Source organism: Mustela erminea, chromosome 1 (assembly GCF_009829155.1).
Source record: "Mustela erminea isolate mMusErm1 chromosome 1, mMusErm1.Pri, whole genome shotgun sequence".
NCBI lineage: Eukaryota > Metazoa > Chordata > Mammalia > Carnivora > Mustelidae > Mustela > Mustela erminea.
Genome location: NC_045614.1, coordinates 21,578,847 through 21,606,101, shown reverse-complemented (window position 1 = coordinate 21,606,101; position 27,255 = coordinate 21,578,847). Strand labels below are relative to the sequence as shown.

At 46.9% G+C, this 27,255-nt stretch overlaps 1 protein-coding gene across 12 annotated transcripts in view; it reads right to left on the bottom strand.

The window, feature by feature from the left end:
* Positions 1–698: 698 nt before the first annotated feature.
* Positions 699–27,255, bottom strand: part of GLYCTK (glycerate kinase) — a 36,102-nt gene continuing 9,545 nt past the window's right edge. Inside the window, exons 1-9 of one of the 12 annotated variants that reach the window (XM_032321495.1) lie at positions 17,435–17,600; positions 11,979–12,131; positions 6,714–6,915; positions 5,880–6,101; positions 3,730–3,786; positions 3,371–3,593; positions 2,990–3,141; positions 2,217–2,392; positions 699–1,931 (exon numbers count right to left, since the gene is read on the bottom strand). In XM_032321495.1, the coding sequence (XP_032177386.1) occupies positions 1,065–1,931; positions 2,217–2,392; positions 2,990–3,141; positions 3,371–3,593; positions 3,730–3,786; positions 5,880–6,101; positions 6,714–6,915; positions 11,979–12,131; positions 17,435–17,536 (2,154 nt within the window). In that variant the 5' untranslated portion in view covers positions 17,537–17,600 and the 3' untranslated portion in view covers positions 699–1,064. Of the gene's footprint in view, positions 1,932–2,216; positions 2,393–2,989; positions 3,142–3,370; positions 3,787–3,993; positions 5,137–5,328; positions 5,460–5,577; positions 5,659–5,879; positions 6,102–6,354; positions 6,462–6,493; positions 6,545–6,713; positions 6,916–11,978; positions 12,132–17,434; positions 17,601–27,255 lie in introns of those variants that run through there. The other 11 variants (XM_032321505.1, XM_032321521.1, XM_032321513.1 and 8 more) reach the window with 11 other exon arrangements.

Genomic DNA, 27,255 nt, shown 5'->3' with positions numbered 1-27,255 from the left:
CCACAGGCTGCTAGCCTAGCCGAGGGAAGCCTTCCTCTTGCTCTCTTCCCACACTGACCTCTTCCCTAGCCAACGGGTAACAGGGGGGCAGGTAGCTGCTGGACCCCCTCCATCCTCTGACCCACTATCTCAGCACTGGAGACCCCCACTGCAAGGCTGGCACCAGGAACTGCACTGTGTCCCAGAGCAGCAGCTACAGAAACTGGGACTTCAGCTTGAGGAAATGGGCCTGACACAAGGAAACAAGGTCCAGAATCCTGTGTGGCGCGGAACAGCTACTGGACACACAAAGGGCAGCTCAACCAACAGTGTGGCCTGTCCCTAAGGGCTGTCCAAACACAGAGGGCAAGATCAGCCCTCGTGGCTAGTGGCTCACACCCAGCAAGGTATGCAGCACAGCCTGGAGACTGTAATGGGGAGACCACAGGGGTCACAGGTGGACAGCTGGCCTGTCCCTCTCAGACCCCACAGGCTGCAGGCCTTTGGCCTGTCCTCCCAGGGGTCTCTGCTGGCCTACAGTGAGTGTGTCAGAGGCCAAGCTCTACCTTCCTAAGCTCCTGTTTCAGGGAAACAAGTGCCGAGTGTGCCCTGCAGTGAGGGGGATGGGGAACCCCTATAGAGGCCCAGTGCTGGGGCTACAGCCTGACCCCATTTCCGGCAGCTCAGAGTCTTTGCTCTGAGGGAGAAGACACAGAGAACCCATAGTGTGGCTCTGTTTATTTGCAGTCCTTCTCACTCCCCCCCCATAGAAAAAACACTCAAGAGCTCGGCAGAGGGGCTGCCTGCTGTTGGGGAGAAGACTAGGAATAGCCAACAGGCCAAGGGGCTCATCCCAATCTTCAGGGTTAGCTGCTGTCATGGCCAAGAGGAGGGAGAGGAGAGGGCCCCCATCTGCCAGTTTGGCTGGGGGAATGAGCACAGAACAGAGGCCCAGGGTCAACAGAGCAGCCACCACCAAGGACAGAAGGGGCCCTCAGGCCTGGTTAGGCCTTGGGGACCAACCCTGGTCTGCCCCAGGTTGCTGCCCCGTAGGTCTCCTCGGCACTCAACCATGATCCATGCCATCACCGCGGCCGCAGGAACAGGAGGTGGGCGTCCATGACATTGGTTCCAGTCAGCCCCGTGTGCAGCAGGTGCGCCCCGCCTCGGAAGCAGCGGAAGAAGGTATGAGAGTCATTGCGGGATAGGAAGGCAGCCACGTCCAGGCCCTCAGTGGCAGCCTGGCTGGTAAGCTCAGGCACGACCCAGGCCCCAGCTGCCTCTGTGGGCCCATCCTGTCCATCGGTGCCACCACTCAAAAACAGCACCTCCAGAGGCCCCAGTGGCTGTTGTCCCAGCTCTGCTCCGACACGCAGAGCCAGTTCCTGGTTCCGGCCACCCTTTCCTGAGCCCTGCAACTGCACGGTGGGCTCACCACCAGCCAACAGGCAGACAGGGCCCCCGGCCCCCGCCACGGCCTCTAGGGCCTCCTTGAGCTGCAGGTCTGGGAGCTGGAGCTCAGCTGCCAGCTCCCAGAGTTGTGCCTCCTCCTCCACGGAGGCCCCAGTCACAGGCAGGGTGAGGTGGGCTCCGGCCACTCGGGTGAGCAACCCGTAGAACCGGGCCACACTTTTCACGTCACCCTGTATGGCTGCGCTCAGCACCACGGCCCTGTACCCCAGTGCCTCGGCCTGCCGCTGGGCCTCAGCCAGGGCCAGCGCATTTGAGCCAATGATCACGTTGAGCACATGACCACAACTGTGCGGCCCGTGAGGGTCAGAGTCAGACTGAGCCAACACAGTCTTCACGGAACGGGGCAGGGCAGCTCGAAGGCCGTAGTGATTGAGGATGTGCAGGCAGTCTTGCACGCTGTGGACGCTGGCCACGGTGGGGCCGCTGGCGATCACCTCCACCGGGTCCCCCACCACGTCTGACAAAATCAGGCTCACCACCTGGGGAAGGGTCGCAGAGGCAAGGCTCAGTCCCTCCGGTGCCTTACCCCACGGTCACTGAGGACAAGCTGCCACGTATTCTAACCCCTCTCCTGGGGGTCTGCAGAACATGTGGCCATCTGGACACCTCACTCCCATCCTCTCTGGCGCTCCTCCCAGCCAGCCCTGTGGACTCCCACACCAGGATCCTGCCAATTTGTATGCTGTTCCAGGCTTTTGTCTTCCTAGCACGTGGGTTTGGCTCTACCAGCCCAGGGCTGCCTAGGGAAGCAGGGACCCACACACCTGGGCAGGGTAGGCAGCCTGAGCCAGCCCCCCACCCTTGAGCTGGGACAAGGCCTTCCGGATGGTGTTCAGCTCCTGGATGTTGGCTCCACGGGCTGCGAGCAGCTTGGTGAGTGTCTGCTTTTCTTCCAGTGTCACAGGCGGAATAGGGGCAGGGAGCAAGGCTGAGCCCCCACCTGCAGAGACAGTGAAGAAATTGGGCAGAGGGGATAAGACTGCAAAGGAACCTCTCCACTTAAGGAAGCAGGCAAGCAGTACCCACATTAGGGAAGGGGCTGCTGGAAAGCTGGGGTTAGGGTGACCCCGTGTGGACATGTAGAGAACGTGTATAGAGTCACCACATCCTGGGCACCTGGTCCCAGCAGGCACTGGAAGAACTATTCCTTTAGCGCTTGAAATAGAGTAGACCAAGAGGAGACATTGAGACCAAGGATGGATTACATAGGAGCTAGAGTCCTGGGTTCTAGCCGCAGGTCACACTGGAATAGATGGCAGCCAACAGCAGGGACAATTTACCCATGACACCCTAAGTTACATGCTCCCTATATTCCCTCCGATGGTCACCAAACAAAGTCAGTCAGGGGAGGACCCCACAGCTCCAAGGAGGCCAGATAACCTGCCCAGGGCCACCCAGAGGTTAACCATCCAGGCTCCTTACTGTCTCCCTTGCTCGGGGACCCTGGGGGCTCAGACCAATCATCTCTCGCAGACCTGGTATTTGCAACAACCACCACCCCCCGCTACACTGTCCTGAGCCAGTCTGGCACCCACACCTGAGATGAGTACAAGCAGGAGATCGTCAGCTGTGAGACCTTCAGCCAGCTGCCGGATGGCCACTGCAGCCCGAAGTGCATCTCGGTCTGGCAGGTTGTCCTCTGCACCCTCAAATACCTGGACACGGCTGTGTGGCTTCAACAGCATCTCCCTGAAGAGAGAGAGAACAGACAGCAAGAGATGAGGTGGGCTCCTTTCCTCCCACCTGATTTCTCAGCTGTACGGGTGAGGAAGACCAACTGACACCCATCCCAGAGCCAGTCCAGACCCTGAACAAATGGGATGCTGGTGAGGGAGGGAGGCCTGATCCAGCATTGGGTTTGCGCCTAGCTCCCCCTCCCGGGGCACAGTGGGCAGAAGCCTCCCCCCAGGGCTCTTACTGCTTGCCAGCATGCTCCATGGCAGCACGAATCCCCTTGGGCACGCTGATCACACCCTGCACGAGATGCTGGCCCAGGAGCTCCTCAGCTGCAGCTGCCATGCCCAGCACAGCCTTGCCAAAGCCCACCAGGTAGAGGTTTTGACGCAGCTGAAAGCTCCGATCCCGCACCTTCAGCAGCCCACTGCTAGGATCCAAGCACAGTGCGCGTTGCAGCATGGGGCCTGGAAGTACAGCCCCCACAGTGCTCTCGAAGAGCTGCTGTGCCTGCTCTGCCAGGGCCATGCCGCTGGCCAGCCGGACCACCGGGCTCCCCATGAGGAGCGGGCGTAAGAGGGTTCGGGCCACACAGGGCAGTACCTGCAGGACCACAGCCATGCCCCACTGCTCTCAGCACCACTGGGCACCCATGGCTGCCTAGGGGAAAGAAAGCACCAGTGAGGCTGCTGGAAGCAAGACCAGAGACAGACCCCCCCCCCCCCGCAACAGCCACCTCTCTGAGGGCGTGGGGCCTCTGGACCCCACAGGGGCTGCTGCAGTGGGCCATCTGCCAGCCCAAGACTTTCTGAGGCCCTCAATTGCCTGATCTCATGCCAGTTCTCAGAGCCCAAGCCTGCCACCTACCATAGCCTCCTCTTCCGCAGGTTATCCTCCGGCCCTCTGGCCACTCTGCCCTGAGTCCAAAGGTCCTGTTAGCTGAGCCCTCCCCCTAGGCCACCCGTTCTGGCCCGAGAGTTAATCATTCACAGAGGCAGCAATTCCTATCCACAGGCTCCTGCCCCAACCCTTTTCCAACCCCTGTACTTCTGAGCGTTCATTCAGAGGCAACACCGCTTTCTGGGACAGTGTCCCTGCCTCTTTATCACTTCTGTTGCCAAGAGGCTGCTGGCTGTCCCACCAACTGATTGAGCCTTACGACCTGCAGCACGCTCTGTGTCACTGGCTTGCGGATCTGGGCTGGGGAGCCTGGGAAGGCTAGGTCTGTGTCGGGAGGCTGTAGGCTCAGAGGAACACTGACAGGCAGGCTCAGAGCACATCCTCAGGACACACAGCCTGAGGAATCCTAGCACTCCAAGGCCAGTCTAGCATAAGGTTCAGGTTCAAATGAGAAGTGGCAGCAAAGACTGGCTCATGCTGGAAACTTAGACAAGTCCCTAGACACCACATTGAGGTGGCGCCCAAGCTAAGACAGAAAAGAACACCCTTCCACCTACCTGGCTGGCCAGACCCAGCCCTGCCGAGAACACACATTTCATTCTAACAAGACAAGTCTTGGGTCATACATACCACCCACCCACAGGAGTGAGAGCCGAATGTCTGGAGCAGGAAAGGCCAGGCTCCTACAGCTGAGGCCAAATAGTCTTTTTCCCCCTGGGCAAGGTAAAGGCCAAAGAAGCCTTGGGGTGAAGGTCAGGAAGTTATAAAGGAGTTCAGGGACAATGAAGCCCCAAACAGATAATCTCTAAAAAAGGCATCTACATTAATAATGCCCACCATAAACGCTAGTGGCTGACTGCAGCAGCAAGCGCGGACAGCAGGGGAAGGAGGCTGGGAATCAGGCTCCAGCTCCACCACAGTGACGGCTCCTTTCTTCATTGGGCCTCGTGTGCAAAATGAGAGGTGGGATCAAAGACCAATGCTTCCCCCTTGACATCCTTGGCCTCTCTGAAGCTGCCAGGTTAATACAGAAAGCCTGAACTCAAGACACTTTATCCCACACTCAAAAAAACCTAACAACCTGTAGCCCTCAGCCATCTCGCCAGCATGGTTCTCACCTTTCCCTTAAGACCAATGCTGCCTGACTCCAGCCCTGAAAGGGAACACAGAGGACGCTGGCTTGGGGACTCAGAAAATGGGCTCAGCTTTTGCCAGGAAGCCCCTGGGACTGGCCCATTGGGCTAGGAACCAAAAGCGGCTTAGACTCTAGCAACAACTTGACAGCCTGGGTGAACTTTGTACCTGTTTCCCAGATGGACACAAGCCTAGAGGACCCCAGCCTGGCCACAATCTACCAGGGCCCACGAGAGGATGGGGGGTGAGAAGGGAGGGTCTTCAAGGGTTAAAATACAAGACGTCCAGTTAAATTTGAACTTCAAATAAACGAGAAATTTTTAAGAATGTCAGTATGTTCCACACAATATTTGAGACATGCCTACACTAAATAATTACTGGTTGCTTATCTGAAATTCAAATTTCAGAGCTGCTAACCAGCCATTCTCCAGCCAGGACAGCCTCCCAAACTAACTCTCAAGCACTCCGGAACCAAGCTCGGAAACCCCGCGAAGCCCCTCCTTGACTCCGCCCCGCCACCAAGTAGGGCTGGAGCCACTTCCGGCCTTCTCCAGCCGCACGTGCCCCCGGAAGTAACGTCAGTCTCAGGTCTTTGCAAGGGAAGTGGCTGCCGCGTGAATGTCCGATGGTGACCGGAGAAAGAAGTGCCCGCCGCCACCTGGTCCCGCCGCTGCCCGGCCCATGGACTGCTTCCGTGGGCCTTCGCGCCGTGGACTTACCGCTCCACGGCTCCCGGCCGCAGTTTCCGGTACCGAGGGCCGGAAGTACTCCCGGGTGGGCGGAGCGGAATCCGGAAGTGTGGTAGGAGGGGCGGGGTTGGGGTGCCGGCGGGAGCCGGACGCGGTGCGGTGGGTAGAAGGAATCGTGGCTCGGGGTTTGGCTCCGCCCTGACCTCTGGCAGGCTTGGATGGAATACCCTTTTGGCTTCGTTGCCTTCGTCTCTGCAGTGGGGGCAACAATCCCTGACTTATCGATTGCCTTAACCGTCCGCTGTTTTATCCCTTAGGAGCCCATCCGTTAGCACGTACATTCCTTGCTCCTGTTAGGTGCCTGGCACAGGACTGAGCAAACGGGCTGAGAATTACTATTTCCCCACAATCCACCCCTTCTGGAGCCAGAATAATCACCCTAGCTCTTCCCCACCACTATAATCCCCCAACAATTTTGTGTTCGGCCCTCTCCCTCTTGACCAACCTAGTAACAGCTCGGACTTGGAAAGTTCAGTCCCGTGATCCTTGAACACACGAGCTGTGTATAAACAACGAATGACCCTTGGCCAGCCTGTGTGCATCCTTGAGCCCTGTGGAGGCCGAGAAAATTAAAGCCATCCCACCTCAAGTTTAACGTTAGCACAAGTACAGCCCTCTTAGCTTCGGCATCCATCTCAGCTGTGACCAGGGGCTGAACTCTACCCTATTTTAGTTACAGGAAAAACCGCTATACTCCACCCTGCAAACACCCCTGCAACAGCTAATCAGCTTGCTGCAGGGAAATCTGAAATTTCCCCACTTCCCCCCACCCCCCAAGCCTCCGGTAACCACACATAAAAACACCTTGCTTGGCAGGTCTGGTGGGGCTCTCGCTCCTGTGCCGCTGTGCTGGTGACAGTCGTGAGCCAGGACTCGAATCCGAATAAAGACCCTCATGTGTTTGCATCGGTGTTGGCTCCTTGGTGGTCTCTCGGACTCGAAACTTGGGCACAACAAGCCCGACTTGATGCCTTCCCACATTCGAAAGACAAGTGCGGACCAGACTCTGAAGACACAAAAGAGTGCATTTTTAAAACTGTTGTTTTCTTGGGGAGGAAGGAAGGGAGTTACATCACAAATCACACAGTAGACTTTCCAAAAAATCTTAAACATATGCCCCCCTTCCCTTTTTTTTTTTTTTAAAGATTTTATTTATTTATTTGACAGACTGAGATCACAAGTAGGCAGAGGCAAGCAGAGAGAGAGAGAGGAGGAAGCAGGCTCCACGCCGAGCAAAGAGCCCAATGCGGGACTGGATCCCAGGACCCCCGAGATCATGACCTGAGCCGTAAGCAGAGGCTCAACCCACTGAGCCATCCAGGTGTCCCCCCACCTTCCCTTTTGCAGTTGCCACATCTCTCTATATCATGTTCTGCTCTCAGGAACTCCTACCTCCTTCCTAACTTTGTCTGGATTTTTCTTTCCGTTTATAATAGAGGACCTTTTATTCCCTATCATTCTCTCCCAAACTTCCCCACTCCATCCTTAAAATGAAGGCACCTTCAGGAGGATCTGCCCTCTTTAGATGTGGGGAGATGATAAGTACTTGAATGTTCAGTTTTTCCTTGCTTTTGGTAAGAAGTCTATCCATTTTGAATTTATTCATTCCTCCACCATTCAACAGACATTTCCTGACCTATGTGGGTCAAATGCTATAGCTACTGGGATGAGTAAGAAGTGGTACTTTTCTGTTGGGAATTTTACTTTGCTTTTGTAATGATAGTCCCACACTGCTGGAAGGAATGTGTATTTGAGGACCTCTTTCATTATTTACTACCAGAGATGGATGAACAGACACCACTTACTGTGCCATTGCTATTCTGTTGGGAGTGTAAGCAGGATTATACCCATTTTTGAAATCCCCCATCCCATCCCATAGCTACTCACAAGATATATTTAACATCAGGTTTAGATGCCCACCCGGACTGTGAGGTCTTAGAAGGTGATGACTTGGTCTAATTCATATTTGCGTCTCTACTGCCTTGCATAGGACCAGGCAGGGTCCTATAGCTGGGATTGCTTTTTTTTTCTTTCTTTTGTCCCCCCACTTTATTTCCTTCTTTTTTAATGAATTAACTGGAGAATAGTGAAGTACTCGGCTGCAAAGTGCTACAGACCCAAAGTGGAAAGAATCTCACAAAAGGAAAAGAGATGGTGGTGAGTAGAAGTAGAAGCCTTCATGAAGCAGTGGGATTTAAGTCTAAGAAAACAATTAGGCTCATGAGACTGCATACACATACCTTGAGAGTAGGTATGAATATGTCTACCTTTTTTAATTTTTTTTTAAAGATTTTATTTATTTATTTGACAGACAGAGATCACAAACAGACAGAGAGGCAGGCAGAGAGAGAGGGGAGGAAGCAGGCTCCCCGCTGAGCAGAGAGCCCGAGGCGGGGCTTGATCCCAGGACCCTGGGATCATGACCTGAGCCGAAGGCAGCGGCTCAACCCACTGAGCCACCCAGGCGCCCCTACCTTTTTTATATATAATGTTAACTATTTTATTGTTTCCAAGATTTTATTTATTTATTTGAGAGAGAGAGAGAGCGTGCGCAGAGGAAGGGGCAGATAGCAGACTCCCTGCTGAGCTTGGAGCCCAACGCAGGGCTCCATCCCAAGACCCTGAGATCATGAGTGAAGGGGAAGTCAGAAGCTTAACTGACTGAGCCAACCAGGCTCCCCTGTCTATAGTCTTTTTAAGTGCACTTGGGCTAAATAAGTAGGGCTAAATAAGTATCAATGTCAAAAATGTGACAGGCGATTTCAGTCCAAGGAAATAACTGGTTGTGTAGACAAACATGATGCAGGGGTGGGGAGCCTGGGTGGCTCAGTTGGTTGAGCATCCGACTCTTGGTTTCAGCTCAGGTCATGATCTCATGGGTTGTGAGATCGAGCTCCACATAAGGTGAATGCACGCTCTCTCTCTCTCTCTTACTCTGAAAATAAATCTTAAAAAAAAAATAAAGTGATTGTAGGAGAGGAAAAAACTTTTCCCTCTATTCTCTTAGGTTCAGTGGCTGAGGCTCTGGGACAAACTAAACTGACAGAAGACAGATTAACAGGAGAAAAAAGTTTATTTCCTATGTATATGGGGGGCCTCACAGAAATAAAGTAAAAACCCCAAAGAAGCCATTAGGCCTGAGAGCTTATATACCATTTTCAACAAAGAGTGATAAATTTGAGAAATGTGACAAGACAAAAGTTCAAACTTCTCGGGGCAGTAAATTGTGGGAAAGTATACATGGGGGGAAACTAATGGAAGATAAGGATTGCTGTAGTAAGATTTGTTTGTACAGATTCATCCTGGCCTTGGCTTTTCATCTCCTGGTACAGGCAGGACTCCTTTCTCATGGGAAATCTATGACCTGCTTTTAGGAAGGAAGGAGAAGGGCAGCGAACCTTTTCTGCATCTAATCTCAAATGCCTTCAACTCAAAATAATCCTTATGCCTAAGTGGCATGTTTTGGGGTGGCATATTCTAATCCCCTTCAAATGGACCTGAGCTATTCAGCCCAGAGCTGTTAGGATCTAAAAACCCATTGATAAGAGAATTTATACAAATAAGTTATAGTACTTCTAAACACATTTAAAATGGTTTTCTAGGGCGCCTGGGTGGCTCAGTGGGTTAAGCCGCTGCCTTCGGCTCAGGTCGTGATCTCAGAGTCCTGGGATCGAGTCCCGCATGGGGCTCTCTGCTCAGCAGGGAGCCTGCTTCCTCCTCTCTCTCTCTCTCTCTGCCTGCCTCTCCGACTACTTGTGATTTCTCTCTGTCAAATAAATAAATAAAATCTTTTAAAAAATGGTTTTCTAATGTTACTAAGGCTTATATACATGTTACTTTTTGCAGTGCTATTTTATGTTTTTAAAAAAATTTTGAGGGACGCCTGGGTGGCTGTCGCGAGCAAAACCCCTGCGTCCCGCCAGGAAGTCGCGACGTGTAAAGAAGAGAGAGAGAGATGGATATGATGTAACTCACTTGATCTTTATTGGGACGAGGTCCGCACCACTATCGTGGCCGGGTCACAGTCCGCTGACGTTGTCACGGAGAAGGAGACGTCGCCTCACAATCTAGACAGAGAGGTCACCGCAGAAGTTGAGACTGAGAACCAGCGAGTGGTCGGCAACGAAACTGTCGGGGCGTCGGTAGCACCGGTGATGATGTCCTCCCGAGGGAACTCGCTTCACCTCAGTCCAACCCGATGCCTCTTTATATACTGTGCTAAGTCTCCTTCATAAACACATCACATCACTTGTTTTTCTTATGCTTACACACCAAAAACATAAACACGTTGTAAACATGTCTTGGTTTACGCTATTTCGCACAGGTCAAAATATTTACAACTTGTTACTCCGGGCTAATCTTATCACTACACGCATATGGTCTAGGCTTACTTGCTATGTGGTTGGTTTGTATTTTGTTCCTTTTGCCTGTTTACATTTAGTAGGGGTTTGCACCTACTACATATTATTTTTTTGATTTATTCATTTATTTATTACACTTTATTTATTAAAGGTTCGTACTCACTACAGTGGCTCAGTGGGTTAAAGCCTCTGCCTTCAGCTCAGGTCATGATCCCAGAATCCTGGGATCAAGCCCCGCATCAGGCTCTCTGATTAACAGGGAGCCTGCTTCCTCTTCTCTCTCTCTCTCTCTGCCTGCCTCTCTGCCTACTTGTGATCTCTGTCTATCAAATAAATAAATAAAATCTTAAAAAAAAAATAAAGACTATACCTAAGAAAGCATTAAAAAAAAAAAAAAACCTATTGAAAAGACCACTTAAGGGGCACCTGGCTGGCTTATTCAATAGAGCACATGACTTTTGATCCTGGGGTTGTGAGTTCAAGCCCCACACAGGGTGTAGAACTTACTTTAAAAAAAAAAAAAATCACTTAAGTCAAGTATAAGCCTTCCCCATTATTCAAGCAAGCCAAAAGAGAGAAGGCAATGTCCTGGGGTACAGTACTCATACGCTTTTGAGAGAGGGTTTACTAAATTTATTGATTTGGATTAAGCTTTAACTTAAATGTTCCCATTTAGAGCAAAGGAGGAGGTCCCCCCTGTGTGATGTTAGGTCATCAGTGACCAAGGGAAGGTGGTACTAATGGCCCCCATCTCCACTAACAGTGTTGCATCTCAGGAGTTCTATGTGGATAAAGTACTTGGTCCCTATAACTCTGAAATCACCCTCCCACCCCTGCACACAAGCTCAGGAGGCTCACTGGGGTAGTGAATGGTACAAATACAAATGAGAACAGCGCTCAGTCTTGGGCCTTCTGACTTGGAACTTTGCTATAAGGAAGTCCTGCTTGAGGGAGAAACTGATTAAACGTGACTGCAGCCATCTGAGGTTTCAGATGCCTGAGGAGGTCTAGAATGCTAGTGCATACTGTCAGTGCAGCAGAGCCAGCAGTCAGCCCCCTAAACTACCCGCTCCTCTATCAACATCCACCCTGCTGTCCTCCAACCTCAAACCAGGGCGGTGGTTACGAGTGCTATTTACCACCCAAGTCCCGTTCTCTCCCCCTCCAGCACTCCCTGGCCCCCTTGTGCTAGAGAAGTTTCATTCGTCTAGTTCTGGGCAATGAGTAGCAAGTAGAATCGGTGTGATTCATTTGGGGGCAGTTAACTGCCCAAGTGAGGCCTTCCTGAGCATTTTTCCCTTGGACTTGGCAACCAGCAACATTCAAGATGGTGGCTTCTTTGCCAGCCTAAGTCCTGAGTGACTGATGGGAAGAGCCACCCTGCCAACCTACAAAGGATGGGTATTGAAAGTGGAAAATAAACCTTTGATGCTTAGAGCCACTAAGATGTGGGAAAACAAAACAAAACAAAAGTCACTAAGATGTGGGGGATTTTGTTATTGTGCGGCGACCTAGCCTACGCTGGCTGATATGCACACTTTACCCTGTTGCAACTCGGTTTCAGGTGCATCTTAGAACTGATCTACTCTTGGTATCATATCATCTGGAAAACATTGGTTCTCACTGGCATTCATCCTGCTAGATGCACCAAGAGCTGAAGAATATCTTGCTGTGCGTTCACAAACCCAGGAGAGGCTTACGCACTAACCACTACTACAAGGCAGGAGCACAAAGCAGAAAGCAGCTTCCACGAAGAGAAGTTCTTTGCCTCAGTCTTGGGTCTCTGTGGCACGGCAGATTTTCGGTCCATCAGTTCATACAGTTTCCGGAGTCTTTCTTCTTTACTGCATTTTAATTGTGACTGGACAAAAATAAATGATAGCAAGAATTCAGGACCGGCAAGAAATATAGGATGGACGTAGAATCAAGCAGTGAATAGGAATGTATTCGGTCTTTTCTCCAGTAAGATGCACTCAGTTTGGAGATTCAGTGCGGAAAGACTGTGCATATCATACTGCATCCGTAAGAGAATCTATAAGACGTTCTGTCACCTTAAAGTCCGCTGTGAAAATAAAGTCGTGATTTGGGACGCCTGGGTGGCTCAGTTGGTTAAGCAGCTGCCTTCAGCTCAGGTCATGATCTCAGGGTCCTGGGATCGAGTCCCACATCGGGCTCCTTGCTCGGCAGGGAGCCTGCTTCTCCCTCTGCCTCTGCCTGCCTCTCTGTCTGCCTGTGCTCGCTCGCGCTCTCTCCCTCTGTCTCTGAAAAATAAATAAAAAAAATCTTTAAAAAAAATAAATAAATAAATAAATAAAGTCGTGATTTTTAAAATTTATTTATTTATAAAACCTGAGATAAGTCAGAGGCTCTTCGTCCTCAGCTCCAAACTGGAAGCAGGTGCCTCCGCAGGGAGGCACTCCTGAGTTCGATGTGAGGATGGGGTAGTGAAGGGCCACTTGGTGGGAGGGAGAGGGGCAGGAGGCAGGGAGGGGCAGAGCTGGCTTTTAGTGAAGGCAGTGAAACCCCTCAGCTATTTTCTTTGGAAGAAGGGGTGGGGGATCCAAACAGTGCACCCGGAAGCAACTCTGCAGGGACCAATGGGGGCTGCGTAAGTTCGATCAGAAAGGGTTTTTAAGCCTTTTGAAACAGTTCTGTAGGCTTAGAGGCAGAGGCCCTGGGGCTCTAGGCAGCCCTTCCTGGATCTGGGCAGTCTAGGCTTATCTGGGAAGAACCCATCCCTTCCTTCCAGAACAAAAAGGCATTGTTTACCAACAATGGACTTTTTAAAAATGTGAATGATTATCTACCCTTTGCCCTAGAAACAGGGCTGGAACTTTCCAGCAGAATGTGAATCCAGGCTCTAGGCTTATTGGCTGTGTGACTCTGGAAAAGTTACTTGAACTCTCAGAACGCCAGTGTTCATCATTAAAATGGGATTGAGGGCATTGAATTAACAAGTATTTTAAAGTGCATAGGGGGGGGTCTGGGTGGCTAAATTGGTTAAGGATCTGACTCCTGATCTCAGCTCAGGTCTTGATCTCAGACCCTGCAAATTCGAGTCCTGCATTCAAGCCCTGCGCTGGGCTTAGGGGCTCCACTATGAGCATGGTGCCTACTTTAAAAAATTAAAATAAAAATACAGTGTATGGGGGCGCCTGGGTGGCTCAGCCAGTTAAGCATTTGCCTTTGGCTCAGGTCATGATCCCAGGATCCTGGAATCAAGCCCCGCATCGGGCTCCCCGCTTTGCGGGGAACCTGCTTCTCCTTCTCCCCCACTTATGCTCTCTTTCTCTCTGTTGTCTCTCAAATAAATAAATCTTTTTTTTTTTAATTTAAAAATAATGTATGTAGAAAGGCTCTAAGTTTCAGCTGGACCAGCTTTGTGGGTGTGTGGCCTGTGCAATTCACACAGGGAACCAAGGTCAGAAGGGTTCTGCACTTGAATATTGAATATTGTTGAATATTCTACTGCTGCTGTCTTGCATTTGTTAAATTTTTCAAAGAAGGGGCCCATATTTGTATTTTGTACCAGGCAGTGCAAATCATGTAGTCGGTCATGCTACCTGGAGAAGATGCCCTCCTTTCAGATTCCCCTGGTCTGGAGCTCAGGATCTCTCTGAAGAATTCCAGTAAGTGGCCACATGTTAGGAGTGCCAACGCTCCACACCAGGTGTGGGGGTGGGGGCGCGCAGAGGTGGCACTACGCTTCCTGAGCAGTTCTGAGGCTGTGAGACGAAGTCCCCTTGCTAGGACAGACACATCCTGGCCAATTGGCTCAGGGGAGCTCTTTAAGCAAGAGACCTAGATACCCTGCGCTGGGCTCACTCAGTAGCTGAGGGTCACACTTTGAGTCTTCCACAGGCTGATCCCTTGGGGAACTGAACACTGCCTGTAATTCAGGCAGGGTACAAGCCACATGAATTGTATGAAATCAGCCCAGGGTTCCTGGAGGCGGGGGAATCAAACGTTCTAATCATTTAAAATGCTCTTAAGTATATATTAATTTGATCAACAGAAGGAAAAAATTAAAAAAAAGTAGAAAATATGTTTCACTGAATGAAACCCCTGCTGAGGTGCCTTTAATGCCACTGGAAGAGGTTTATAACTTCCATTTTGATGAGGGAGCAGAAGGCTGACTGAGGACAAAGCAAAAGGCTGACACCTTGCAATCTCCCCCTCACCCGCACCACTCCTGGGTGGGACAAATGTGACATTTTTGTTGTTGTTGTTAAGATTTTATTTATTTATTTAACAGACGGAGATCACAAGTAGTCAGAGAAGCAGGCAGAGAGAAAGGAGGAAGCAGGCTCCCGGCTGAGCAGAAAGCCTCATGCGGGGCTCAATCCCAGGACCCTGGGACCATGACCCAAGCTGAAGGCAGAGGCTTTGAACCACTGAGCCGCCGAGGCGCGCCCAAATGTGACATTCTTGAGGAATCTCCCAACTATCTTGATGTTAATGGCTTGTTAAAAGGGAAAGACAACTTTGATCAACGCCACGAGACCTCCGGTATCTGGTACCTCTTGGGTCCTGTTTAGCATATGAAAGTTCTGTTGAAACCTCCCTTTCCCTTACCTTCCCCCAACCGCATGGTACATTACCACCTGCCATCCTTCACAACCCGGGGCAGCTGCTCTCCCTGCCCACAGGTCCTGTCCCTGTGCTTTAATAAACCACCATTTTGCACCAAAGATGTCTCAAGAATTCTTTCTTGGTCATCAGTTCCGGACCTCACCCCACCAAACCTCACCTATGTTCTAGAACTTAATCGATTTAATGTCAGATGTTCCCTCCACTCCTGGCCATCATTATTTCCTTTTGGCGGTAAGTGAAATAAATGAAGCATTCATTTAGCAAATCAAGCAATTTGTCAGGTATGAAGTGGCTCTCTGCGAACAGAGAGTGACAGCCGAAACGTGCTGTGTCGTCACCGTCACCATGGGCGGCAATTGTGTTCCGACCTTCTGCTCCTCCTTTGTGGCCATTCTGTACACACACACACACACACACACACACACACACACACACCCCACCCCACCCCACCCTTCCCAGAGAAGAGTCACTTAACTCTAGGTATTGTGAGGGCTGGGTTTAAGAAGTTGTGGGGGAGGGGGCGCCTGGGTGGCTCAGCGGGTTAAAGCCTCTGCCTTCCGCTCAGGTCATGATCCTGGGGTCCTGGGTCAGAGCCCCGCATTGGGCTCTCTGTTGAGCAGGGAGATTGCTTCCTCCTCTCTCTCTGCCTGCCTCTCTGCCTACTTGTGATCTCTGTCTGTCAAATAAATAAATAAAATCTTAAAAAAAAAAGAAGGGGGAGAAGGAAACACCACCGGTAAAGGGTGCCTCTTTGACACCTAGACTGTTTTAGCGGAAGGCAATCGAGACCTAGCCCACTCAGAAAGAGCTCCTCACCTCTCCCTCAGCTGCCTGCGGAATTCAGAGAGGGGGCCTGTAACAGGAAGGGAGCTGTTACCAGAGATAACTGTTTACATCAGAAAGTCTTAACCCGCAGGGCATGGCAAACATTTGTTTACCAACCGTTTGTGAATTGTCTTCCTGCACCTTGAAGCCCCCGCCCCCTACCCTTTTCTCCTCAGCTCGGATAGTAAAGAAACCTCAAAGGCGGGAGTGCCCGGCTCGCTCTGTGGGAAGCCTTCCACTCCTGTTCTGACGATTGTTGAGTTTGAGCCCCACGTTGGGTGCAGAGATTAAGTGAATAAATAAAATAGTAATTTTATTTTAATAAAATAAAAAATAAATTAAGTGAATAAAAACTAAAAACAACAACAACAAAAACCCAAAACCCTCAGTTGCCTGACTGCCGAGGGGCCAAGGGCACATTGTCCAAAATAGGCCAGTTGGATATATTGCTTATTTTAAATAAAAGTTACTGAAGAGAAACCTATAGCAGGTCTGTCCCCCTGAAAGCAGGAAATAAATCTCCCTGGTAAAAGGCGCCCTCCCTGTACTAGGAGCTAAAGAGACATCCTTATCACCAGAGATGGGAAATTTAGAGCCCAGAAGGCTATATAAACAGCTCTTGTTACTTTTCACTAATTTATGACCCCACCCCAAATTCTGTTTAGAATTCCTTACTAATTGAAGCTCCCAAAGTGAAGTTTTCTTTGGTCTGTCATTTCCTCACAGATTTATTCTCTTTGTGTAAAGAGCATAAACACTGCTCACCTTTGTTATTTCTTAAGGTCTCAGTTCCATAACGGGGCCTCCAGGCACATGTGATGAAACTTTGTTTTTTTTTCCTCCTGTTAATCTGTCTCATGTCAATTTAATTCTTAGTCCAGCTGGAGGAGTTTGGGAGTAGAGAAGGCTTTTTTCATCCCTTCTGTTGGCGTAGTTGGCGGGGTACTTGAACTCGCCAGACATCACTCACTCCAGATCCAGCAGCAGCTCAGAGATGCCGGACATCTGATGTACAACTGGCCAAAGGTAAGATTTCTTACCTTGTCAGCTCCCTGGAGTCTCTGTGGAGTCCGATGGACCCAGAGTGGGGAGAATCTTTTTCTTTCTTTTTCCCCTTTCTCTAAATACCGATTAGCAGAAGATTTTGTAGAAGAAAAACCTTGGCTTAGCAACTCTTTGTAAAAAATTTGTTAGAGTAGCCTTTGGTTATTGGTCCATTTCCTCCCAGAGATCGTCTTTGTTTTCTTTCTCTGTGTCTTTTGTGTTGTTTGTCATTAAAAGGAATTCCCATAGGGCAGAACACAGACAGAGGCGCAGTACGCTTGCTGTTCCAGTTGGCCTCAGAGAAGGGTATCTATTGGGACAAACTTTGTTGTGGATCCTCTATGTAAAGACAGGATGAGGTTTTTTCTTTTGTTTTGGTCTGTGTCCTAAGAGCTTGGCTTTGTGACCTGCCAGAACGTTCTCTCTGGTCTCTGCCTGAGGGAGGGTACACTTACCAGAGTGCACCTTGGTGCCCAGTGCAGGAGATGCAGTTACAAGTCACCCTCTGGTCAGCCCATCACAGCCTGCAGGGGAATTTGTCATAAAAGGTCCCAGAGCATAAGGAGCCTTTGTTGTCTAACCTTTGTTGCTTGTCAGTGCTGGAAAAATTCTATTCCAGTAACACCTGCCCAGTGACATAGTTTAGTGGGTCTACGACTAAAGGCATCTTACAATTTCAAGGGAGACCGGAGACATCCTTACCTCCTGTGCAATGAAAGTCTTTGTTCTTACACTAATTTTGGGAGTGAACTTCTGGATCATGGAGACTGCATCATCCATGCCCTCTCCAGATGCCTCTTGCATCTTTGGTTAAGCCATTGAAAGGCTTATTGGGGGCGCTTGGGTAGCTCCGTCGTCGTTAAGTGTCTGCCTTCTGCTCAGGTCATGATCCCAGGGTCCTGGGATTGAGCCACAGGCAACACGCTTCCTGCGCAGTGGGGAGCCTGCTTCTCCCTTTCCCACTCCCTCCACTTGTGTTCCCTCTCTCGCTGTGTCTCTGTCAAATAAATAAAATATTTTTAAAAAATAAATAAAATAAAAAGGCTTCTTGGTTTGAGTCACTATTAATGGATCCTATTCATCAATGGTGAGACGATAAATCATTAAATTGTCTATATTTGAAGGGAAACAAAAACAAAAACCCTTTAAAAAGAGAACTCTCAAGGTGCCTGGGTGGCTTAGTCGGTTAAGCTTCCAACTCTTGATCTCAGCTCAGATCTTGATCTCAGGGTCATGAGTTCAAGCCCTGTGTTGAAAAAAAGAACTCCTCTCTTTAAAAAAAAAAAAAAAAAAAAGGCGGGGCGGGGGTTGGTAAGCCACTGTGCTCAGAGTGGCTCAGTTGGATCAGGTCTTGATCCTGGGCACCTTGCTCAGCAGGAGTCTGCCTCTCTCTCTCTGCTCATGCTCTCTGTTTCACTTGCTCAATCTCTCCAATAAATAAATAAAATCTTAGAGGAAAAAAAGAAGAAATCTCAATTGTCTTGTTAGAATAATGGCTAGCCTTAGGATTCCCTTGACAAAAAAAAAAGACTTGGGGCACCTCAGTGGCTCAGTCGGTTAAGTGGCTGCCTGTAGCTCGGGTCATGATCCCAGGGTCCTGGGATTGAGCCTCACATCAGGCTCCCTGCTCAGTGGGGAGCCTGCTTCCCTCCCCTCCCCTCTCATGCTCTCTCACTCACCCTCTTTCAAATAAATAAAATCTTTTTTAAAAAATTAGACTTAAGACAAATAAATGACTACAACTAAGGTAAATTTCCTTTCTTAAAATCCAGTCCCTCTTACCGATTTTAATTTAACTTCTCTTTCCCTAAAAGACTTGCAGAGAGCATTCCAGCCTAATCTCTAGGTTCAAAACATACAGGCTAATCTTGTAAATGCCGCAAGCCAGAAAGTGAATTTAGCAGGAGCACCGGGGACAGGCAGTAGGGCTCACTTTGCTGTAATCAAGTCCGCCAGCTTCAGGCATTTCTATGCAATAACCTTCACAGATGTATTGGACACCACCTCTCATTTCAAAGAACTCATATCCCTTGACGAGCAGCAGACCTTTTAAATTATAAAGACCTTTTCCCTCCACTCTCAAAAGATCCTACCAAATTTAGAGAGGATTTAGAAAGACCAATTGCTCTTCACAACCCTACTCACAGAGACCTTGACTAGCTGCTAAGGGGAGTTCTTCTGGCCCAAGATTATACTATGGTCATTACACAGGTCACTCTGCCGCCTTGAAGAAAAGCCCCTTCCCCTTCAAGAAACAGGTGACCAAAATTTCTCCTAGACCCTCCTACAAATGATCTGCAAAAGCGCAATATTCAGAGACGAATAAAAGCCTAGGTTAGGGCACCTGGGTGGCTCAGTGGGTTAAGCATCTGCCTTCAGCTGGGGTCATGGTCTCAGGATCCTGGGATCGAGCCCCCGCATTGGGCTCTCTGTTCAGCGGGGAGCCTGCTTCCCCCTCCCTCTCTGTCTGCCTCTCTGCCTACTTGTGACTTCTCTCTGTGTAAAAAAAAAAAAAAAAAAAAAAAAAAGCCTAGGTTAAACTGTTGTACTCAGTACTCAGAAAGAAGGCTTTTGTTAAAATGCTTTAAACAGACTGTACAAAGGCATAGATTTTTTTATTCTCATGTTAGATTTTTAAATCTCCATGATATAAAGAAACAAACTTAGTTAAAAGTTGGACCAATCCCTTGATATTTAGGCTGTGATCCAGTTGTTCTTTGGGGAATTAAAAATGTCTTTGTCGTACCAATATCTATAAAAACAGATATTCAGTCATAGAAGCAAGTCACAGCCAACCTTGCTTTACAAACCTCACCTATTTCTCTAAATATGTTTATGGATATTATACTTGTTTAAAAGTAGTCTCCTTGCCCAGTATAGGGCTTGAACCCACCCTGAGATCAAGAGTCACATGCTCTACCAACTGAGACAGCCATGTTTATGGATATTATAAAAGATCAAGATACTGGAACAAAATTGTCCTATACGTAGAAAACACCATTTACATTCTTTCTCTGCCCCTTAAAGTTATAAATCTTATATCTTTGAAATGGCATAGCCTACAACTGCCTGAGAAGAAAGGGGAAGAAATTGGGGACGGGGGTAGGCCTTTTAAAATACAACTTGCTAAAAGGCTCAATAAGACGGCACCTCTGATAACAGGCAGATATGCTCCAAATGTGAGATACTTTGTCCACTTCCGGATGGTCTTGCTAAAATTAATTTGTAAAAGAGCTCTATTTAGCTGATTGGGCATTCTAAAAAGATTGGGCATTCTAAAATTCAGAAATCTAGAAACTGAACCAAATGTTTTTCAAGTTTATATAATCTGAAACATATTTGGTACCAAAGCTAATTTTTTTTTTAATATTTTATTTATTTATTTGACAGAGATCACAAGTAGGCAGAGAGGCAGGCAGAGAGAGAGGGGAGGAAGCAGGCTCCCTGCTGAGCAGAGAGCCCGATATGGGGCTCGATCCCAGGACCCTGGGATCATGACCTGAGCCGAAGGCAGAAGGCCTCAACCCACTGAGCCACCCAGGCACCCCGACCAAAGCTAATTTAAAGTTGGTTTAATCAAGGTAGACATGTCTTTAAAGTTATCAGCTGAAAATTAAAACTCTTTCTTCTTGGGACACCTGGGTGGCTCAGTGGGTTAAAGCCTCTGCCTTCAGCTCGGGTCATGATCTCAGAGTCCTGGGATCAAGCCCCACATCGGGGGTCTCTGCTCAGCAGGAAACCTGCTTCTTCCTCTCTCTCTCTCTGCCTACTTGTGATCTGTCAAATAATTAAATAAAATCTTAAAAAAAAAAACCCTCTTTTTTCTTTTAAGATTTTATTTATCTGTTTGTCAGAGAGTGCCAGCACAAGCACGGGGAGTGGCAGGCAGAGGGAAAAACAGGCTCCCCACTGAGCAGGGACCCTGATTCAAGACTTGATCCCAGCACCCTGGCCTGAGCTGAAGGCAGACATTTAAACAACTGAGCCACCCAGGCGTCCTGAAAATTGAAACTCTTATTCTGCCCATGTTTACTTAAAGTCAAGTAAGCTGATGTTATCTCTGTTACAAATTTTTTAAAATAATAGTGGTAGTTTGAAAGAATGACTAACTTTGAAGTCTCAAAGTCTTTTTTTTTTAAATTTTCTTATTTATTTCTTTGACAGACAGAGATCACTACTAGGCAGAAAGGCAGACAGAGAAGAGGAAGTAGGCTTCCTGCCAAGCAGAGAGCCTGATGCAGGGCTTGATACCAGGACCCTAAGATCATGACCCGAGCCAAAGGCAGAGGCTTAACCCATTGAGCCACCCAGGTGCCCCTGAAGTCTCAACGTTTTTATAGGTAGTCTAAGCATAATTGTCAAGAACAAGTAAATTAAATGGATGTAAAGAAGATAAAAAAGTTTTAGGTAAACTTTTTAAATAGTTTCTCCAAATCTTTTTGGAACCTGAAACTTTAAAGGTTTGCTAAGTTAAATAATTAATTTATTATCTAATAATTCATTTGATTAATTAGTTTAAATCATTTAATTTTAAATTAAATTAAGTTTAATATCTCATTGCCAAACAAGATAAAATTATAAACATTGAGTATTGGACATAGGTTTATCGACTATTGTTTTATTACAAAGAAACTAAAGATAAATTTGGGTCTGTTGGGAAACAGGTTTTGAGCTCTAATGAAAGATTATGCCAGGGGCACCTGGGTGGCTCAGTGGGTTAAGCCAGTGCCTTCGCTCAGGTTTTGATCTCAGGGTCCTGGGATCGAGTCCCGCATCGGGCTCTCTGCTCAGCAGGGAGCCTGCTTCCTCTTCTCTCTCTCTGTGCCTGCCTCTCTGCCTACTTGTGATCTCTCTCTGTCAAATAAATAAATAAAATCCTTAAAAAAAAAAAGACATATTATACCATAAAGAAACACATGTTTCTAAATTATGAAATGTATTTTTTAAAAGATTTTATTTATCTATTTTACTTGAGAAAGAGGGAGCATGCAAGCGGTGGGGGGAGGTGCAGAGGGAATGGGAGAGAAACTCAAGCAGGCACCCTGCTAAACACAGAGCCCCATGTGAGAATCAGTCTCAGGACCCCGAGATCATGACCGGATCTGAAACCAAAAATTGGATGCTCAACTGACTGAGCCACCCAAGTGTCCCAGAATTATGAAATGTATTCATAATTTTATCAATCTAAAGAGTTCTAGTTTAACAGTTCACAATTGCTTACTTCTGAACTTTTCACTAGAAACTGAGGTTTCTAAGAGTTAGGCATTCTAATAAATGTAGTAATTAAGATGACTCAAAATAATAACGGAAAACAACTCTATACACAAGGAAAATAAGATATGTGCTTTTGGTAAGAAAAATATGTGAATAATGGGAACACATTTTCATTGAGGGAAAAGAAAATAATTTTGTCCTAAAGTGAGGCTGGTTATATAAAGAAGAAAAACTTAGGACAAAATCTGAAAGTAAAAAGAAAGTTACCTGATCATCTGGGTGGCTCAGTCAGTTAAGCATCTGCCTTCGGGTAAGGTCATGATCTCAGGGATCTCATGATTCCCTGGAAATCAAGTCCCACATTGGGATCCTTGCTCAGCAGGGGTCTGCTTCTCCCTTTCCCTCTGTGCTCACTCTCTCTCTCAAGTAAATAATTAAAATCTTTAAAAAGAAAAAAGAGGGGCACCTGGGTGGTTCAGTCGGTTAAGTGTCTGCCCTCAGCTCAGGTCATGATCCCAGGGTCCTAGGATCGAGCCCCACTGAGTCGCAGCTCAGCAAGGAGTCTGCTTCTCCCTCTCCCTCTGCTCCTCCCCCGACTCGTGCTCTCTTTCTCTCTCTCAATTAAATAAATAAAATACTTAAAAAAAGAAAAAGAAAGTTGTAAAATATTTATGAAAAAATAAAAGAATCTTTGGAAAGAAACTTCTGTGGTCAGTAATGGCCACTTAGAATAAATATATTTATTATTTTTTTTTAAGATTTTATTTATTTGACACAGAGAGAGAGAGAGATCACAAGTAGGCAGAGAGGCAGGCAGAGATAGAGGAGGAAGCAGGCTCCCCGCCGAGCAGAGCCCGATGTGGGGCTCAATCCTGGGACCCTGGGATCATTACCTGAGCTGAAGGCAGAGGCTTTAACCCACTGAGCCACCCAGGCTAAAAAACCCAAAGTGAGGGTTTTTAAAAATATATATATTTTATTTATTTATGTGACAGAGAAAGACACAGTGAGAGAAGGAACACAAGCGGGGGGAGTGGGAGAGGGAGAAACAGGCTCTTCACAATGCTGGGCTCCATCCCAGGACCCTGAGATCATGACCTGAGCCCAAGGCAGACGCTTAATGACTGAGCCATCCAGGCACCCCTAAAAATAAAATGAGTTTTATTATTTTTTATATTTATATTTACCTTGAGATTAAGCCCTGAATCTTCTTAGTATTAAAAGAGCTAAATTTGGGACACCTGCGTGGCTCAGTGGGTTAAGCCTCCACCTTTGGCTTGGGTCATGATCTCAGGGCTCTCTGCTCTGTGGGGAGCCTGCTTCCTCCTCTCTCTGCCTGCCTTTCTGCCTGCTTGTGATCTCTGTCAAATAAAGAAATAAAAATCTTTTAAAAAATAAATAAATAAAAGAGCTAAGTTTGGGGCACCTGGGTGGCTCAGTCGGTTAAGTGTCTGCCTTCACTTGGGTCATGACCCTCGGATCCTGGGATTGAGCCCCACATCAAGTTCTCTGTTCAGTGGGGTCCTACTTCTCCCTCTCCCCGCCGCTCCCCCTGTTTGTACTCCCTCCCTCCTCTCTGTCTTTAAAAAAAAAAAAAAGAGCTAAGTTTTATTCATAACAATGCAACCTTCTGTATTTGCCTTTAAAATTTTCTATTGTCACTTTGGTTAAATAGATAAATATTGTTTCATAATGATCTCTGATCCAGGTTAGCCAAATATTCAAACCTTATGGTATTTTTTTGACAAACTTCCCAAAATCAAATTCTAAAATTAAGTCTTTTGACCATAATCTAATTCCAGAGAGCTCCCGGAGCATTTAAAAGATTTTGTGAGAGATTAAACTAATTAGGTTTATTTCATATGTGAATTACCTGGGAAGCATTGTCAAGTTAGTGTTCCTAAAATTTTATGAAACTCCTAGAAATTCGATATGTTGTGGTATGTTATTAAGTGCTGTATGTCAGAGACATAACTGAATTTCCTTGTCGATCGCATTGTAATGAACTTTAATCAGATCTTTAACCATGGCCATTTTTAACTCTTTTATCATTTAAAGAGTTACGTTTTACTCAGACGCTTTTACTAAAGGTTCCTACAAATGTGTTTGATCTTCAGAGAGATTCATGGAAAAGACTTTTTAACAAATATAGGTTTCTGATAACCCTTAGATCATAAAACTGAACTGGGTAAGAATTTCCAGAACTGGAAAGAAGTGGATTCAAGCTGAACAAGAATTAATAACATGGGATTAAAGAGACTGAGGAGGATGATTGTATTTTTATGAAATTTTGTTTAAAACTTTGCTGATTTTTTTTTTAAGGTTTTATTTATTTATTTGACAGAGACACAGCAAGAGAGGGAACACAAGCGGAGGAGTGGGAAAGGGAGAAGGAGGTTTCCCACAGAGCAGGGAGCTCAGGGCATGGCCTGATCCCAGGATCCTGGGATCATGACCTGAGCCAAAAGTGGCTGTTTAATGGCTGAGCCATCCAGGCTCCCCAAAACTTTGGTGACTTAAAAAAGTTTATGTATTTATTTGAGAGTGTGCATGTGCAAGAGCAGGAGGTGGAGTGGAGGTGGCACTAGGTAGGGGCTGAGGGAGACGGAGAGAGAGAATCCCAAGCAGACTCCAAGCTCAGTGCAGAGCCCCACATGGGACCTGATCCCATGACTCTGAGATCACCACCTGAGCACAAACCAAGAGCTGAATGCCCAACCGACCGAGCCACCCAAGTGCCCCACATTCCTGATTTTTTTTTATGTTTTATTTTTCCAGGTTTAAGGGAATTTTCTTTTTGCTACCTGATTACAGCAATTGATAAAAGAGACCTTTGTGACCAAATGGAAACATTTTATTTTCTCCCTACCTGATCCCTCCAGAATTCAGAACGCTCAGTAAGAATTCTTATATTTTCATGGCAATGTGTTTATTTGCCTAAGTTCAATGAGAAACTGTTCTCCTTGTAACGGGACACAATCGGAAGCATCAATTATATTATCAAGGCTTTGGAATGTCTATTTGAGAGACATGCGTAGACTCAGATATGACCAGATAGCTTTAAGGAACTGAGGTTGAATATATGGAGCCAAAAAAGGCCCATAAACAGTAATGTACTGGGCTGTTAGATAAACAGCCCAGTACATTACTTCTGGGGTTCCTAGCAGCCTTTACCAGGTACATAAAAATGGTCACTTGCTGGCAGGTGCAGAACTCAGGATATTTTGGGGACCAAACGAGAGGAATTAACTCAGATCTGTAAGTATTGCAGGTAAAGTCTGATGGCAAGTATTTGGCTTGACTTCTGGCCTCAAGACGTTAAAAGTTCAACCTAGAGGGGTACCTGGCTGGTTGTTGGTGGAGCATTTGACTCTTGATCTCTTAGGGTTGTGACATCAAGCCCCATGTTGGGCATAAAGCTTACTTAAAAATAATAAAGTTGAAAGATGCATTAAAAAAAAAAGTTCAACCTATAAAATTCCTTATTAGAAATTTCCAAGGGTACCTGGGTGGCTCAGTTGTTTAAGTGTCTGCCTTCAGCTCAGGTCATGATCCTGAGCATTAGCGGGGAGTCTGCTACTCCTTCTCTCTCTCTCTCCCTCTCAAATAAATAAAATCTTAAAAAAAAAAAAAAAATTCCAGCAAAGCAAGTTTAAAAGCCTGTATGACCAAATTACTATTCTTGCTGCACTTACAAAGAATCAGGCCAAGTTTTTTTTTTTTTTTAATGATTTTATTTATTTGTTTGAGAGAAAGACAGATAGTGACAGAGATAGTGAGAGAGAGAGCACAAGCAGGGAGAAAAGGGAGAAGCAGGCTCCCTGCTCTCAATCCCGGGATTCTGGGATTATGGCCTGAGCCGAAGGCAGACGCTGAACGCCTCAACCATCCACGTGCCCCAAGGCCAAGTTTTTTGAAACTAGACTTATTTTGCAATTTGTTTGCAAAATAAGTCTAATTTGATGACAGTCTTTGGTTAAAAAAAAAAAAAAGGGTGATTTCAGAGAGCAAAATTATGTTCCCATAATACACCTGTGTAAATATTAGATTCTAATACAGCTTATTATAAACTGGACTAGATCCTGACTTCTAGGTTCTTCGAACTCCTGGCTACAACTCTCCAAACTGTTTTTTTCTTTTCTCCCATCCTTTTGACTTGGAAATATTTGATAACACTGCCCATTTTTCCGAAGCCCTGAAAAACAAATACGAACAACTTTACATAAACTTCAGAGAAATCAGCACAATAGCTCGAATATAGACAATCTTTACGCCTGTTGCTCTGTGGGCCACTCAAAGATTTCCAGAGACATTGGAACTACTGACCAGGAAAATCTGTCAGACTGTCACTTTTTGTTCTCTATCTGTAGATGCTTTAAGCCTGACATCTAGAACTCTTGACTGGCTGGCCTAAAAATTCAAAACCTGGCTTACAGTTTGATCTAATCATTAATCATTACTTTTCTTTTGTTTCTATAGGAATGCCTCTTATTTAATACCTTATCTGAATCCTAGGCCTAATTTTAAGAACACACCTGAATCATTGCCCCAAGAAATGAATTCAGCTGAACTAACCTATTGTCAAGACTAAGAGACTGATTCAATTGGATGGAACAGTCTAGCAGCTCAACTCTGAATGTGTGAAATTTCCAGGGAAGTTTCAAAGGTGGAAACTCTAGGGGCCCAGGGCAGGCTGCCCCAAAATATGCCACTTGGACATACTGCTTATTTTATATAAAAAAGTTACTGAAGAGACAACATATGTAGGAAGGTCTCAGAGCTTCCTCTGTCTTCCCGGAAAGCAGGAAATAAATCTCCCTGGTGAAAGGTGCCCTCCCTGTACTAGGAGCTAAAGAGACATCCTTATCACCAGAGATGGGAAATTTAGAGCCCAGAAGACTATATAAACAACACTTACTTTTTACTAACTTATGACCCCAGCCCAAATGCTGCTTAAAATTCCCTATTAACTGAAGCTCCCAAAGTGAAGTTTTCTTTGGTCTGTCAATTCCTCACAGATTTATTCTCTTTGTGTGAAGTATAAAAGCAGCCTGCCCTGATCATTTCCTGGTCTCATTTTCATAACAGGGCTTCTTTGCACATGTAATACAACTTTGTTTTTTTTTCCTGTTAATCTGTCTCATGTCAACTTGATTCTTAGTCCAGCTGGAGGAGTTTGGGAGTAGAGAATTTTTCCTTCCCTTAATTCCTTTGACTCTGTCTTTGTGGGGTTCCCAAACCTACATACGTAGTTAAATTTGTTTTTCTCCTGTTGACCTGTCTTATTTCAAAGATTTTATTTATTCACT